At 40.0% G+C, this 16,074-nt stretch overlaps 1 protein-coding gene across 1 annotated transcript in view; it reads right to left on the bottom strand.

Annotated features, from left to right (window-relative positions):
* LOC144770326 (myosin-1-like) overlaps positions 1–16,074 on the bottom strand; it is a 41,360-nt gene that overhangs the window by 8,556 nt on the left and 16,730 nt on the right. The window contains exons 20-31 of the mRNA XM_078654757.1: positions 12,063–12,199; positions 10,203–10,458; positions 7,852–8,094; positions 6,941–7,117; positions 6,701–6,846; positions 6,257–6,347; positions 5,511–5,900; positions 5,284–5,410; positions 5,058–5,176; positions 3,686–3,882; positions 2,410–2,593; positions 951–1,116 (exon numbers count right to left, since the gene is read on the bottom strand). Coding sequence (XP_078510883.1) covers positions 951–1,116; positions 2,410–2,593; positions 3,686–3,882; positions 5,058–5,176; positions 5,284–5,410; positions 5,511–5,900; positions 6,257–6,347; positions 6,701–6,846; positions 6,941–7,117; positions 7,852–8,094; positions 10,203–10,458; positions 12,063–12,199 — 2,233 coding nt within the window. The remainder of the gene's footprint in view (positions 1–950; positions 1,117–2,409; positions 2,594–3,685; positions 3,883–5,057; positions 5,177–5,283; positions 5,411–5,510; positions 5,901–6,256; positions 6,348–6,700; positions 6,847–6,940; positions 7,118–7,851; positions 8,095–10,202; positions 10,459–12,062; positions 12,200–16,074) is intronic.

The following is a 16,074-nucleotide window of genomic DNA, read 5'->3' as shown; positions in this document are numbered from 1 at the left end:
AAATTAACAGACTAACATGTTCACTTCTCAAATTCCATATTCCATTTTCAACTATACGAATATACTGCCCAAATAACTGAATAACATATCTACTACTCAAATTACTTTATATTTATACTATACTAATTTTCAACACTAATCCTTTATGGGTTCCGGAGTGGCGTGCTACTCGCCAGAAAAGCGCTTCAATACCCATCAGGGGTAACAAGTGCTATATGAATGCATATCTTTCTTCCACTTTTATCCATCCGCTATCCTTCTCACTCCAAGTAACAGACTAATATCCACCACTGAAATTACCTCATATTTCACCATATTAATTCACCACTAATCCTTTATAAGCTTCCTGAATAGCATGCGTCAACAAGCGAGCGATAAATAAATACAAACCTTTGTCCTACTCTATCCTTCTGCTATCATTCCAAATTCAAATAACTGACTAACCTGTCCACCACTTAAAATGTACTTGCATGTTTCACTATACTAATTCAATACTAATCCTCTAAGGGTCCCGGAGTAGCGTGCTACCCGCAGAAAAAGCGCTTTGACGCCTCGTCAGGGGTAGTAAGCGCTATATAAATGCAATTACAATGCAATACAATAGAATAGTTTATTGAGTAGGGAGTAGCATCAGCAATGTCCCATCCATAATGGCAGTCAGCAGATACATGACTGACCACATTCTACAGCTCTTTAACATTCTAAACAAGCATTCTACATTCTACAACCCACATGTACTAACCAAGGATACCACACTTTCATTTCAAGTATGTTTGTAACCCCTATATGAGTAGACGAAACTGTATTATACCAAACAACCCAAATAGGATGAGGAAAAGTCTGAAAGAGTAATGAAATGTATTTGTGTACTTAGCTTTAAAAACGTACATCTATAAAATATGTATTTATGCCTACAAAGCAAAGACACCCTGGCTGAATCCAGCACTTACGCTGAAGGTTTTTATTTTCTCTCTTGAGAGTCTCAAGCTGGTCCAAGGATTCCTCATAGGCATTCTTCATTTTGAACAGTTCTGTGCTCAAGGACCGCGTCTCTTTCAGAGAGGCTTCAAGGTCAGCCTGGGCTTCATCATGCTTTTGTTTCCATTCTGCCAGAACCTATGGAATCATACCATTTACAAGTTATAGAACACATGTTAATCTTCCGTTACACTTGCATCTTAACAGAGTTTCTCTCAGAATATCTGTTATCTCTCAGACCAAAAGTCAAATAATTGTTCTATTTTCTACCCAAATGCCATCTGTGTGCTCCTGAGCTCTCCTGAACTTTTGCTTCTATTGTGCATACAACATTGTATGTCAGGTTACAACATGTCATTCCATATTTTGCCTCCACTTGTATTTTTTAGGATTGGGCAGAAGGGCCTGATTTGTCTTTCCATTGCATCGGAAAACTAGTGTATGAGTTCACTGCCTTCAAGGTCTAGATGTCAGAAGGATACACAATTCCACAATCCTCATATTCTCTCACGAGTTTTGATTATTATGCCATAGACCAGTCCCATAATGTCACCCTTCGAAACTGCATGTGCTTGAGTGAATATTTACCCTCGCAAACAGTGGTAAATAGCCAAGTGTGCCAAGAGTGCAACGGGGTTGCATATTCGCTGTGTTACCTGAGTTAGCATTCCTAAATGCTGAAGGATAAGGTGTCCACTAAAATGACGTTCCAGTCTATGGAAATGAGTGTGTTAAGACTTCTTTCTAATGCATTTATTAAAGCACCACATTATTTGAAACAGTTATAAAATGTGGTACTCTCTTCCATCAGTAAGAGCACATTTATAGTTCCTTGTTTCTGATGTGTTGTTAAGAAGAGGGATGCTTTCTTGTTTAGATGTCCACTTTTGTGGACAGCTAGACGTCAGATCCTCTCCTCTGAAACTTTTTCTACAAGAATCCACAACCTCCATTCTGTATTCAGGCCATCTGGTATTCTTAAATATGTCCATCTTGAAGTCTGAAGTCATGACAATGAACATTAAGGGTCTGTTGGTCCCTTCTAGAGGTAGAGCCAGAATAGCTTATTGTCTGTAATGTGGCATGAAAAGCTAGAAGTTGGTGCTTATTTACAATTTTGTCCTGAACATCTTCTTAAATTACACAGCAAACTCAGGATTATGACATATTAGGATCTGATTTATATACTAAAATGTAAATTCAATGTTTCTGGTTTGCATAAAGGAAAATAAGCTTGGGGGTGTTTTTCTAAATTGCAGTTCAATATTGGACCTCCCCCAATTGCAAAGAAGAGAATTTGAAACTTTGTGTTTTTTAACTAACAAACAGAAAACGATGTGTCCCACCTAAAACAATGTGTTTACAGAAAATAACTGTAGGAATTCAGTAATGTAAAATGTAAGATATTCCACAAAGGTTTTCCCAAATCACCTTATCAAAGTTCTTCTGCTTCTTGTCTAGAGCTGCACAGGCTGAATTTGACCTCTCTACGTCAATCATAAGATCTTCAACTTCATTCTGAAGTCTCTGCTTTGTCTTTTCCAATGAGGCACATTTAGAATTAACTGCTTCAATTAGTTCTTCTGCATCCTGTAGTCGCTGAGCAAGCTTCTTCCTAATGTGGATAAGAAGATATGGACTGTATTCTGGTGCATTTGTTTCATGATTTGTATACATAAATCCCCTGAACCAAAAAGTTATTTCAAAACAGTGAAAGACACAAGACATTTTTTTAAATGTGCAGTATTTGGCTCTAGACTGACCGCTATCAAATCATTGAAGGCATAAGACCTACATAGGGAGTTGTTGGATTTTTAATATCAGAGTTTATTTTAAAAATGTTCTGAGAGTATTTCACTGACCAAGATCATTTCTCAAATTTTAACATTGTAGTAATACATTTAAATATTTTCAGTTTACAAAAATAAGTTTTCAACCATCAGAAATGGTGCCGGTCCTTCATGCGTCTTATGTGTTTGTTGACATAAATATCTTTCAATAAATCAACTTAAGATTTAAAAAGGCTGGTGTGACACCTGCGCTATCAAGACCTCAGAAGTTCCTTTGCAGAAAAAATAGCTCTTATGATTGAGAACAATATCTTAAATATAATGTGTTAAAGCATCCCAAGAAGAAATGTTAAAGCCAGGCCTGAAATAGCCATTTATTATATCCAGAATCATAAATGTAAGTAACTGTCATAAGTTTTACAAAGGTCAAACACCTTTGCTTAAGTCACGAACATTTTACTTATGTTTAACTCTCGCATGCCCTAATCCAGTGATACACAAGACAATACTAGACATACATAAAACATATTTGTTTGAATATGGGTCCTGAAAATAAAGTCTGTTAACATTGGATACAAATCAAAAAGACTTTTTATGACGCAAATAATAAGCTCCCTGTGTGTCTCTGGTTTGTATCAGCTGTATATTAATAACTATGCCAATGGGCAAAAAAGTTTGCACCGAACCCAGCATGACGATTCTTTGAGCATCACTCAGATACTCATATGCAAACGGAATTACCAAACATTTGTTTGACTGGATCTCAAAGATCATTCCGGCATCTACAGATTTCCTCTAGTGCAATTGTTTGTAATTATGAAAGTGCTGTCGCTTTTCTCGACATTAAATGAACTGATTTTCTGTAATTACATATAGAAATAAGAATGCAAGCAGTTGCAAATGTCACAGAAACCTACTTGGCCTCTTCCAGCTCCTCGGTGCGCTGGATGGCGTCTGTCTCATACTTGGTTCTCCACTGAGCAACTTCTCCATTGGCTTTGGACAGGGCTCGCTGCAGCTCAGCCTTGGCCTCCTGCTCCTCTTCATATTGTTCACGCAGTAAGTCGCAGTCATGACGCGCAGATTGTAAACCATGCGCAAGTGCATTCTTAGCCTAACATATATGACATAAAATATTTATTTGGATCAAAATGTTTAAGTGAGTCACCCCCATGGTTCTGGGGTGAATTGACAAAATTGTGTAGTACAAGTCAACAATTAAAGGCTTGGAAATGTCAACATGTTCAACATGTAGTAGCTGACATCAACCTCTACTTACCACAGTCAGGATCATAAAATGGACAAACAAATAAATTTCAACAATTAAAACATCAAAATACGCATTACAGGGATAGGTGCCATTTTCCACCAATTACATATGCAAATGTGATTACATTTTATAAGTGAATATAATGCCAGAAATACATTCAAAAGCAGTGTATAATCATTTTAAAAAGCCTATTGCCTCATTAATAAGTGTGGGCAATGGAGTCTGACAAATGCTGAGCATTGTGAAAGAAATTGTCCAAAAGGTACTAAAAGCTTTCTATCACCAAGGCAACTACTATTGTAGACATGCAGGGTGCTCTCTTCCCTCAGTAAAAGTCATGGAGATCAGAAACCAAACTGTGAAAAAAATACCCAATTACATTTACTTCATTCAATTTTATGATATTCAACATTTCACCACTGTGTGCTAGCCATGAAGCGCCATAAAAGATCAGTCACTGACTACAGAAAATTAGCTTGGCTGCCCTATAAATGATGGGAGTGCAAACCCCGTATTGGGTGCACTTCATGAGCATTTTGGCTGTGCACCTTGTTTTCAGGATCAAAAACATCACATGCCTGCTCACTCAAATAGTTCACACTTGTGCCGGAGATACTGTAGTGCATATATGCTTGGATCTGCCTTTACCTTCTCCTCTCTGTCTGCGTTTAAATGACCCAAAGTCATTGTGGGGGGCACATGTATGTGGTGCTTATAGGATATGGCAATGAAATGCTGAACAAGTATTCACCAATAATTAGCTACTAGGTCTTTCATGTGTGTTTCACATTTTTCCACACTACTTTTGCTTAAACGTATTCCAATTCGAAGAAGAAAGCGAAGTGGACCAGAGTTTTTATTAAGGTTGTCAATGACAAAGAGCAGCTCACTCCCTGATACACATGGATTTGCAAGGATTAGCTAAAACGCACAAAAATATGTATCAACATGAAATAAGGTTACTGTGCATAGAATGAGAATACAGATAAGAGCAACGTATGCTGTTTTACATCAATTACCTTTAGTTCTTCTTCCAAGTGTCTTTTCAGCTCTTCAAGTTGCTGGGTGAAGGCTTGCTTGCCTCTACTTAACTGAGATATTAAAGACTCTTTCTCATCTAGAAGCCGAGAATATTCGCCTACAACCAGATTTATCACAAAATCAGCTCTTTTTACCCATGTTCCAACAGTTTAACTGTGCGTATAATATAGAAATGTACACTACACGTGCCCTTTGTGTACTTACCATTCTCTGTTGACAGGCGAGCTTTCTGGGTATTTAAATCATTAATTTGGCGCTGATGTTCTTCATCTTTTGACTTAAGTTCAGAAAATTGGTCTTCCAGAGTTCTGCACATTTTTTCCAGATTAGCCTTTGTTTTGAAGCAAAATGAGAAGAGTTTAGATAAACATGTTGCAAAACTATAGCTGCAACTCATGATACTCCCTGGGATTGAGAAACAAAATAATTACCTTGGTTTTAGAGACAGACTCCATGTTACTTGCGAGGTCATCAATCTCCATCTTCAGTTCACTCTTCTCCTTCTCTAGTTTCTGCTTGACTCTCTGCAAATTGTCGATTTGCTCCCCAAGTTCTGCTGCACTGTCTGCATGCTTTTTGCGCAGAGCGGCTGCTGTTGCCTCATGCTGCAAAGTTGACTCTTCCAGGTCACGGCGCATTTTCTGGAACTCTGCCTCTCGCTTTTTGTTCATCTCAATCTGAACTGAGGTGGCCCCACCGGCCTCCTCCAGCCTCTCACTAATCTCTTCAAGTTCCCTGGAAAGATCTGATCTCTGCTTCTCTGTTTTAGCTCGAGACGCTCGTTCTGCTTCTATCTCCTCTTCAAGTTCTTCAATACGAGCCTAGAATAAGCATTTTAAATATTACCCACTGTTCTATAGCCATAAGCTGCCTCTGCTTCAAACTGGCATTTGAAATTAACAAATACTCCATCAAACTCGACAAAGCTAGTTGATAGATCTCTAAAAACCTAAAACTTTAATCTGAAAAAGAGGTAAAAATGGTTATTCAAAATTTCACAGAAGCATATATACACCATTTTACACACACACATACACTCATACAGACATAAAATGTTGATATTTATTCTGCTTATTAATTTGCAATATTTTTCCATGTTTGATTGAAGGTTGGGGTAAATATTGCCCCTCTCACTTGAATAATATAAATGTATGTAAGCATGTATACATAGAATTACCTGTAATTCCTTAATTTTCTTCTGTGATTGAGCCCCTAGAATCTGTTCATCTTCAATCCGGCTTAGGAACTGGCTAATCTCAAACTCCTTTCTGTTTTAGGGGAAAACAAATACACATATTGATTGTGTCAAAGCAAACATGTTGTCTAAGGGATGTTTATCCATCGCAACCCTGATTATCTTCCGAATCACAAATGTGCCATTACTCCCCTTGAAAAGGTCTGAGACTCAGGTGGTATTTTCACACCAATATGTTCCACCATAACTATTGATATATTCCTTTAAACGAGGTAGACGATGATAAATTCACCATCTGTCAGACTCTAGGCTTTGCCATTTATTATAGAACCCTCAATCACCACCACCACAGAGCAATGACAATGGCTATCATATTTCTTTCCCGTTGTCTTTGTTGAAGCAACATTATATTTTTTATGTTTTTACTTTTTGTTCTTTTCGTCCAGTTGCTGCTTGTCATTTTCCATATCCATTAGAGACTCCTGGGCAAGTTTGAGGTCACCTTCAAGCTTCCTTTTTGCTCTTTCAAGGTCCATGCGCAGCTTCTTCTCTTGTTCCAGAGACCCCTCAAGCTAACAAAACAGAAAAAACACAAACTATCATTATTCTGGCCTACATGATATGGATTTTTGCCAACTGCCACCATTAGTACAGTAGATGTCTTACATCATCCACTTGCTGCTCCAGTTTAGATTTCGCTTTTGTTAGGGTATTGACTTTATCTTCCTCAGCTTGGAGATCATCCAGCGTTTGCTGATGGGCTTCTTGAAGAGCCTTTTTCTCCTTGGTGAGCTTGGCAATGCTTTCATCCAGGCCAGCCATTTCTTCAGTAAGATTTTTAACCTAAATATGATTGAAAGATTTGCATATGTATCCATATTTTAAAATAAAAGTGATGTATGTCTTTTATTTACTTTTTCTGTGCATGCTTCCCACAACTCCTTAAAACAATTGTACCTATAATTGTGCATAGACAATGTATTCTATCTTTAGCAATTAAGCAAAAAGTAGCAGCATGTTATTTTAACTGAAAGGGCAAGATAAGTTTAGGCTACCAGCATACATTTTTGAAATATCCAATTTAATACATCATTACATGCCAGTCTCTCTCACAGGTAAAGTATGGTGACATATTTAGTTTGTTAGTTTTATGATCAACTGAGGGACACATGGTGGCACAATGGGCGTAATGCATAGGCAAAGGAACTTGATATTTTAATGTTAAATTGAATCTGTTTACTGAGGACACCAACCTAATGATCAAATAGTGAACCACATACAAATCTTGTCTAGATATCACCAATCTGCCAGATAATTTCTGATGATATAAATAACCTGTCCGGGCCCAATATATGTATGTGGAAGAGAAAGGAAAATGTGGCATCAACATAGCCCAAGGAAAGATCAAAGACATGGCCCAAGTAAATATCGATGACGGTTCTGCTTTTCAGCAGTAAGACAAAGGAGCATTTTCATGTGGCATTTCTCTTTAAACAATGTGCCCACATTTCTGTATAACACAGGGTTCATCAAAGGTTGGACACCTTCTGATGAAGCATTTGATTAGTATGACATACCTTATTCTCCGTGGCATGTTTCTCCTTCTCCACCTTGGCCAGTGTCAGTTCAAGGTCATCAATGTCTTTCTTCAGTTCAGAGCACTCGTCCTCAAGCTTCCTTTTCTTGGCTGTTAGCTCAGCATTGGATTCTTCTTCCTCCTCAAGCCTTTCAGTCACTTCCTTTATTTTAGCTTCAAGGCCAATCTTACTTTTAATGAGTTGCTCACACCTCTCCTCAGCATCAGACAGATTTTCCGATTCCTTATATATGTAAAACAAATATTTAAAACATCAGATTCAAAATGTAATGCTGTATTGCCAAAAATCTAAAGTATCAAACATAACAATTTATGGGATTGCTTGTGCCTTTTGGTAGATGCTGAAGCAACAGATGTAAGTAGTCACCTTGTGGTGACAATTGTTGAAATTAGCCTCTGCCTTAACCATACTATCTTTTCTAATCATGTCCCTCTTTACTTGGGACAGGTATTTCCCTAACTCTACCTTCCTGAAGATTAAATTAGCTGGCACTTTATAATAACATCCCTACTATTGCCTACAATTCACAACATAACCTCTCACAGTTGACACTGAGCATGCTCCATTCTCAAGGGAGAAAGAATATTCAGGTGTCATCTTGTATTTTCTTCCTACACTCTGTATGTAATGCCACGTGCCAGAATCATCAAGCAAGTTAGGGCAGTTTGCTGTCAGAATTTATTTTATGCCACAAAACTGCAAGGGAGAGCAATTCGAGTTCATGTTACCTTAACGTGCATTGAATGACCTTTTGTTTTTTCCTCAGATATATAGATTCTCCATGTAACACCCTCCATCTTCATACATGCGAATCACAGATACATATGAAAATAGTCTTGAGGAAGATAAGACTTTCACACTCAGAATCAACTGATTCATTATGCATTTTATACTGCTCAGTATTTGCAAAATCAACTATATCAAGTAATTTCCAACTAGTGCTAACTGTTACAAAAATGTTGACTTGGTAATTCACTAAGGGCCAGATGTAGGTAAATCGTATTTACCGATTCATAAATACCGAATTTTACCGATTCGGTATTTATGAATCGGTAAATATGAAGGTGTGACATGTAGGTAAAATCGGTAATTGAATTACCGATTCTGTAAAAATCGGTACTTACCGAAATACCGATTCGGTAATGGCCATTGATTCCTATGGGCTTTGAAGCCCATAGGAATCAATGATTCGGTAAATACCGATTCCAGCAAGGGTGCAGGGGGTGTCACTTTGACACCCTCTAGCACCCCAAATACAGGCATGTGTGCCATGTGGCACACAGACATGCCCTAAAGGCATGTCTGTCTGTCACATGGCATAGGTGTGCATGCACACATGTGCATGCACACCTGGATTTGGTATTTTACCACCCAATTGGATTGGGTGGTAAAATACCGAATCTGTAAGGCCTTAGGGACTCTGAAGAGTCCCACCTACATCCCGAAGTTACCGAATCGGTAAAATTACTGATTCGGTATTTTACCGATTCTGTAAATCGGTAAATTTAGCCCCCTACATACCGAAAACCCATTTACCGGTCGGTAACGGCCGACATCGGCCGTTACCGACCGGTATTTCGGCTCCTACATCTGGCCCTCAGAGTTGTAATGGAATTCTGTAAAGCAATGCATTAGAACCATTGAAATGGCACTGAATAAGTACTGCAGAAGAAAGCCTGGGGTGAATTGACAAAATCACTCTCAACGATATTGTTGAACATAAATGATGTGTCCTAAATACTATTTGCAAAAATATTATGTCATTGGGTGGAGATTTTCTATTATTTAATCCATATTCAGTCCATGATATTCTGGTACCATACCAAAAGCTGTAGTCAAAACAGATGCTGAATAACGAAGTGCTAGAGAATTAAACTGAAAGTTCAGTATATACATGGAGCTGCTAAGAGAACATCATTGTGTACAAATCTGCATTGAGATCGCATCTCCAATTGAATCAAATGTGTGCATTGTTCCTAAGACATATCAGCCCAATTAGACTAAAAGTCTAATTGATCTGCCTAAACTGTGGATCCCCTACCATCAACTAAACAGCCATTTGGCTAATCACTTGGTTGGTATGCAAAGTATTACTTTAAAGACTACATTTAAAGTTGCAAAGCAGAAGCTCCATAGATTGAAGCCTTTGCCAATTGATGTCAAATAATCCTTGAAAATATTTGTCAGTCAAAGGCATATGCTAGGTTTCTTCTATGTAAATTCATTCATAAACATATCTTTCATTTAAAAGTAGTTGAATGAATGTCAGTGGGCTTGGGTCAATTTAAGATTTAGAGACACATCAAGATTAGCTTTTTACAGTCACTTACAGACTGGACTTGAAGAAGCAGGTCATTCTTTTCTTGCATTACTTTAACCATTTTCTCTTCCAGTTCTTTCTTTTTAGCCTCAGATTTAGCCAGACTCTCTTTGGTTTTCTCAAATTCTTCCTTCATGTTGGCCATCTCCTTCTCAGATTCTGCACTCTTCAAGAGCGGCTTAATCTTGAAGTACAGCTTCATCCATGACCAATGTTTGACATTCATGAATGAGCGGATGTTGTACTGAATGGTGAAGATGGACTCCCTGAAAGTTAATAACATAAATTGGTAGGTATTCAGATAAAAACAACAGGAAAATATCTTAGCACGTTATTGTTAAACTTTTATGTTCAAAGTAAATTTATGCACTTAAAAGGTGTGTGAAGTTTCATTTACACAACTAGTCACCTTCTCAAAGTACTGTGTATACTAGTTTCCCTTTTCTGATTTCCCTAGATGACCACACTGTTAAATAGCATACCTCTAATCTAACACAGTAATATGAGAAACAAGAGAATAAACATTCTTCAATAGTCAATCCACATGACTTGTAGTTTTTGTTACCAACATGGGCAAATGCTTTTCTGAAAGCTTCATCTTTACCTAGTGTACTCAGTCCATATGTAATTTTCTTGTTACTCCTGACTTCCCAGGCATTGAAACTGTTACCTTTTTCCATTGGAAGAAGGTGAACACAGCTTATGTTCTCACACTGTTTTACCTAAGGACTAACAGGCTAATGTCTGATGGAAAGACACAACCCAAGGAAATCACTGCTAGAAAGTGTGCAGAATAGCAGGAAAATGTATGGAAATGTATGAAGTGCTGAGGAATACTGTAATTTTACTTTAATATTTGCTTGTCATGTTTGAAATCTTAGAATAGCTAATTTCAGGGTTGCCATATTGCATCTTAGAGATATTATACAGTCATTTGTTTTTTTTAAGTTTATATAGCACACACTTGTCCCAAAGATATCAGAGCACTTTACAAGAGCACCAGTTGTGTTACAGATGGAAATATTCATTTTTGTTGGGCACAAGGAGATTAAGTGATTTGCCCAGAATCACAGGAGGTTGAGCATCCATGCTGAGACTCAAACCCGGTTCCCCAGCGTCAAGGTCAACCGCTCGAGGCATTAGGCCACATCAATCCTCATTCATTCATTCAGCCTTCTGCCTTTCCCATTTATAGCATTTAAAGCACATAAGTTATGGATTGGGACAGAATGAATGCAAGGAAGCTATTCCTAAGATTGAAAGCAAGGTTATCTTAAACCATTTGCCTGTATTAACTGTTCTCTTATTTGCCCAATAAGTAAAATATACACTTTCTATGCAGCATTGAAATTGATTGCAGATCGTTAGGAAAGAGTTTGGAAGTGACCTTTGTTAATGGGAAATAATATGTTTACTATATCTCTGTTTTTCTGCTATATCAATTTAATAAATGTAGTTGCGTTTGGAGATGATGGCAGGCATGATAATGGGTGAAACCTAAGCAATGAGACACGTGGGGGGCTCTCTAAAATAAGTAGGAATGTTATTGCTAATGTCTTTTCTTTGAAGGCTGATTTTGTGAGATAAATGTCTCACTTATGGAATTATCCAGATTAAAGACAACAGTTACAAAGATGCAGATTGAATCAGTGATCCTAAGTATTGTATCATTTATTACATTTAATTTCCTTTTACCTAAACATGCAATCTGTATGTGTTTTGCATGTCATTATCCCATGGAATTGATGATGGCATTGTGATATTAGTGACTCCTGATTAAGTCGATGCAAAATACATTGCAATACATTACGTTTGACATAGTGCTGGTTACATGCAGGAAAGCTTTTTCACAATATCACGCAGTTCTCACCTCCTTTGCATCATCTTCTGAAATTCTACTCTCATGAGGAAGCCACGGCACATAGCCTGAGTACGAGTTATCAACTGGGCTAAGCGCTCATCTCTCATCTCTTCAAGGGTACCCAAAATGCCAGCTTTGAAGAAAACCTATTGTGCAGAGTGAAAGGTTGGTTAACAGCATATACAAAATGCAGAAACCATAAGGATAGTAAGTATGTACATAATGGGCATTTAAAATTTAAACTTGCCAAGGCATCAATTTCACCAATTAATATACATGTTTCTAAGTTGTTTAAAAACGTAATTTTATACAGTGTGATGCAATCATTATGTGCAGCAGATATAAAAGCACAAAAGGCACAGAGAATAGTGATGTGTAAGTAATGTAAGTTACCAACAAGAAAGCAAGTTGTGTCTTTGTTTTATTTTTTTATTTTGACACAATCATCACATAGCATCAGTACCCAACTGCAGAAGTAGGTGACTTTATCCACCAGAGATCAGCGTGTTTTTCACCATGTTGGGTGCACCGTTCCCCTGCCCATAATTATCAGGCAAACAAATTCTAAAGGGAATTGAAATTCATCTAGCAAAGTAAAAGAATTGCAGTTTCTTGCATGTATGTATGTATGTATATATTGGCATACTTATATAGCGCTATGTCTGTCACCCAACGGGCATCCTGGCGCTTAGACTCTGATCATCCATACAAGATGTAATCCGCTACAGTCCCACTTACTCTGCTCTGGGAAAAAGGTGAGTTTTTAAAGCTTTCTTAAAGGAAGTGATATCTCCAGTGGTTCTCAACCCCAGCGGTAAGGAGTTCCACAGTCTTGCTGCAGTATATCTAAAGGATCGGCCTCCCATCCGAGATCTCAGAATCTTGGGAACTGATACCAAGCAGGCTGAGGCCGAGCGGAGAGATCTGGAAGGGGTATACCAGGAGAACAAATCTCGCAATGGTGCCGGTCCCTGGCCATGGAGGGCCCTAAACACCAGGCAGAGGGCTTTAAAGTCAATCCGCTGGGAGATCGGCAACCAATGAAGATCCTTGAGTGCCTTTACAGATGAATCAGAGCGACGACGCGAAAGAGCCAATTTAGCAGCAAAATTCTGCACGCGTTGCAATTTCCCCACCAGAGTCGTTGGTGCCCCCAGCAGTAGTGCGTTGCAGTATTCGAGTCTGCTCAGGACTCTGCTCCGCACTACCTCTGGCATGGAATGCGCGGGGAGCAAAGGTAAAATTTTCCGCAGCGTGCGGAGCAGAGCCATACTGGTGCCCACCATTTTGTTCACGGCCGCATCCAGCTGAAGGTTGGAACCACACATCACCCCCAGGTTCCGAACAGAATCAGCCGGCGCACTAGTGCCCTGAAAGGCAGGGGGGCAGTAGTCCTGTGGAAGAGGCCTTGGAATACGATCCTTTGAACAATGCAACACCTCGGTGTTAGAGCTGTTGAATTGCAACGAATTCTGACACAACCATTCCGCCGTAGATATCATGCAGCGGTGGAAGGTTTCTTGTGACACGGCCTCCTTGCCCTCAAATGAGAAGACAAGCTGGGTATTGTCAGCGTAATTGGTGATTGCTATGCCAAAAGATTTTATTAACTTGACCAGGGGGCGGAGGTAGAGATTGAAACGGATTGGGCTGATGGCCGAGCCCTGGGATACACCCTGACCAACCCTTCTGATGTTAGATTTGAAGGGTGGCAGGGCCACCACCTGATGTCTGTGTCTAAGGTACGACACAAGCCACTCAAGTGCTAGGCCAGACACCCCCGCCTCCTCCAGCCTCCTGATCAGGATCGCATGGCTGACCGTGTCGAACGCGGCCGACATGTCGAGCAGCACTAAAAAGGCTGCTCGACCTTGATCGGCACGAGTTCTAAGATCATCCAAAACGGTCACCAAAACTGACTCCGTCCCGTGGGCTGGCCTAAAACCAAATTGAGCTTTGTCCAAACAGGCCTTAGACTCCAAGAAAGGCGACAGATGTTTTGTAGTCCATTTCTCCAAGATTTTAATTGGAAATGGAAGCAGGGAGATTGGTCTATAATTCGCTGGGTAAGAAGGGTCCAAGGTTTCCTTCTTAAGAAGTGGAGATACCACTGCCAGCTTCCAGCAATCCGGGACCCGTGCGGACCTAAGGGACTGGCCACAAATGGCGAAGAGTGGAGGAAAGAGCTCTTCTTGAAACAGTTTCCAATATTTATAAGGAAGCGGGTCTAGGGGCAAACCCGACGAGACACCATTAGCAAGTGTACAAAATTCCTCAAAAGACGGGAGCGGGAAACTGTTCAATCGAGCTAAGCTAGCATCTCCATCCAAGGTGGAGGACACGGAGGGGTTAGGCTGGAGTTGAGGGTCAGAACCTGGTGTAGTGGCGAGATTACCTAAGATGGCAGCGATCTTATCTTCAAAGGCCTGTGCCAGCGAATCACATAATGATTGAGATGCGGGGATATCGTTTACAGTGCTGGCAGGGCGTGACAGGTCTTTTACAATCTTGAATAATGCCTGAGATTTGTTCGTCGCTGACAGTAACGACTCCTCTAAAAATCTGGCCTTTGCACATCTAATCTGTGCTTTATAGATCGCCAAAGCCCGTTTGAAGAGGACCCTATCGGAATCAAGATATTTCTTTCTCCAGGCACGTACAGCCCGCTTGCACTGGAGTTTTAGCTGAAGCAGATCCTCAGAGAACCACGGTCTAGCGTGATTGGTCCTGTCTTTAGTTTTACGGAGCGGAGCCAGATAGTCCAAAGAGGCCACAATACGCTGATTAAGCGTTCCATAACTCATGTCCACACTATCTCCCAGCGTAAAGCCACCCGGAAGCAAAGTATGCAGAATTAGCTGTTTTGTGAGCTTAGACCACTGTCTGGCCATCTTAGTAGCTCCTAAACTGCTTTTCTTCGCTAAGGCGGCAGGAAGTGAGAGAGAGAAATGTACAAGCGCATGGTCCGTCCAGCACAGAGGTAAGATGTCCCGTATGGTCATATGGCTGGCATCTGTAAAAATCAGATCTAAAATGTGGCCCTTTGAATGGGTCTGGGAGAGTACTAGGTGCTGCAGCTGGATATTGCAGCAAGCCTGGATCAAATCTTTATACGCTGAGTCCACAGGGCCATCCGGCCACAGATTAAAGTCCCCCAACACCATAAGTCTCGAATGGGAGTTAAATAGATCATGAATAAGATTAATGACCTCAGCCACGTCCGACAGAGCACTGGACGGAGGTCTATAACATAGCATCCCTGTGTATAAAACAACACCCTGCCCCTTTAAAGAAAAACCCATCAGTTCACATCCTGGGATTGCCTTAATGTCAAGCTGGGTAAGATCTAATGTCTCCCTGAAAATCAAGCCGACTCCTCCCCCTCTAGCCCCTACCCGGGGGTTATGTCTGATTTTATAGCCTGGGGGGCAAGCAAGGCCCAACTCCACCGCACTATTCGCTCTTGTCCAGGTCTCAGTCATGAGAAGAATATCCAGCTCATGAGAATCAACGAGTAACGCAATTTCCTCATGATGTTTGCTGAGAGATCTTACATTCAGCAAACCACAGGACAAGGATTCTGGATGTCTGCTGATAGTAAAGTGCTGGCGGCTCGGAGAGATATCGGGGTTTAGGCGGAGAAGTTCATCTCTAGAGTATATGAAGGCAGTTCGAGACAAAGAGGCAGCATGTCCGGCCCCCGGCGCGTCCTGTGCGCGAACGGGCGCAAACGGGCTTACCTCTGGCATGGTGATTGGAAGGGTATGTTTCTACAATGGCAAGAGAATGTTTTTCCAAAATCTTTGCCTCTATGGGGCCATATTCTAATGACATAAATGTCAGCAATCTATTGCCCACTAAACAAGAAATTTAACACATTCATAGTTATTTAGTGACATTAGCTGATGTTACAGATAACTTTGGTTGACTTCTAATGCAGCTAGTTTCTAAAACGAGATGATGTGAAGAAGTACGTCACTGATGTTTCAAACCCTGAGCAATGTAGATCGTTGATTGAGGA

The sequence above is a fragment of the Lissotriton helveticus genome, chromosome 7 (assembly GCF_964261635.1).
Source record: "Lissotriton helveticus chromosome 7, aLisHel1.1, whole genome shotgun sequence".
Classification (NCBI taxonomy): Eukaryota; Metazoa; Chordata; class Amphibia; order Caudata; family Salamandridae; genus Lissotriton; species Lissotriton helveticus.
The sequence above is the reverse complement of the archived record's forward strand: the minus strand, read 5'-3'. Positions and strand labels throughout refer to the sequence as shown.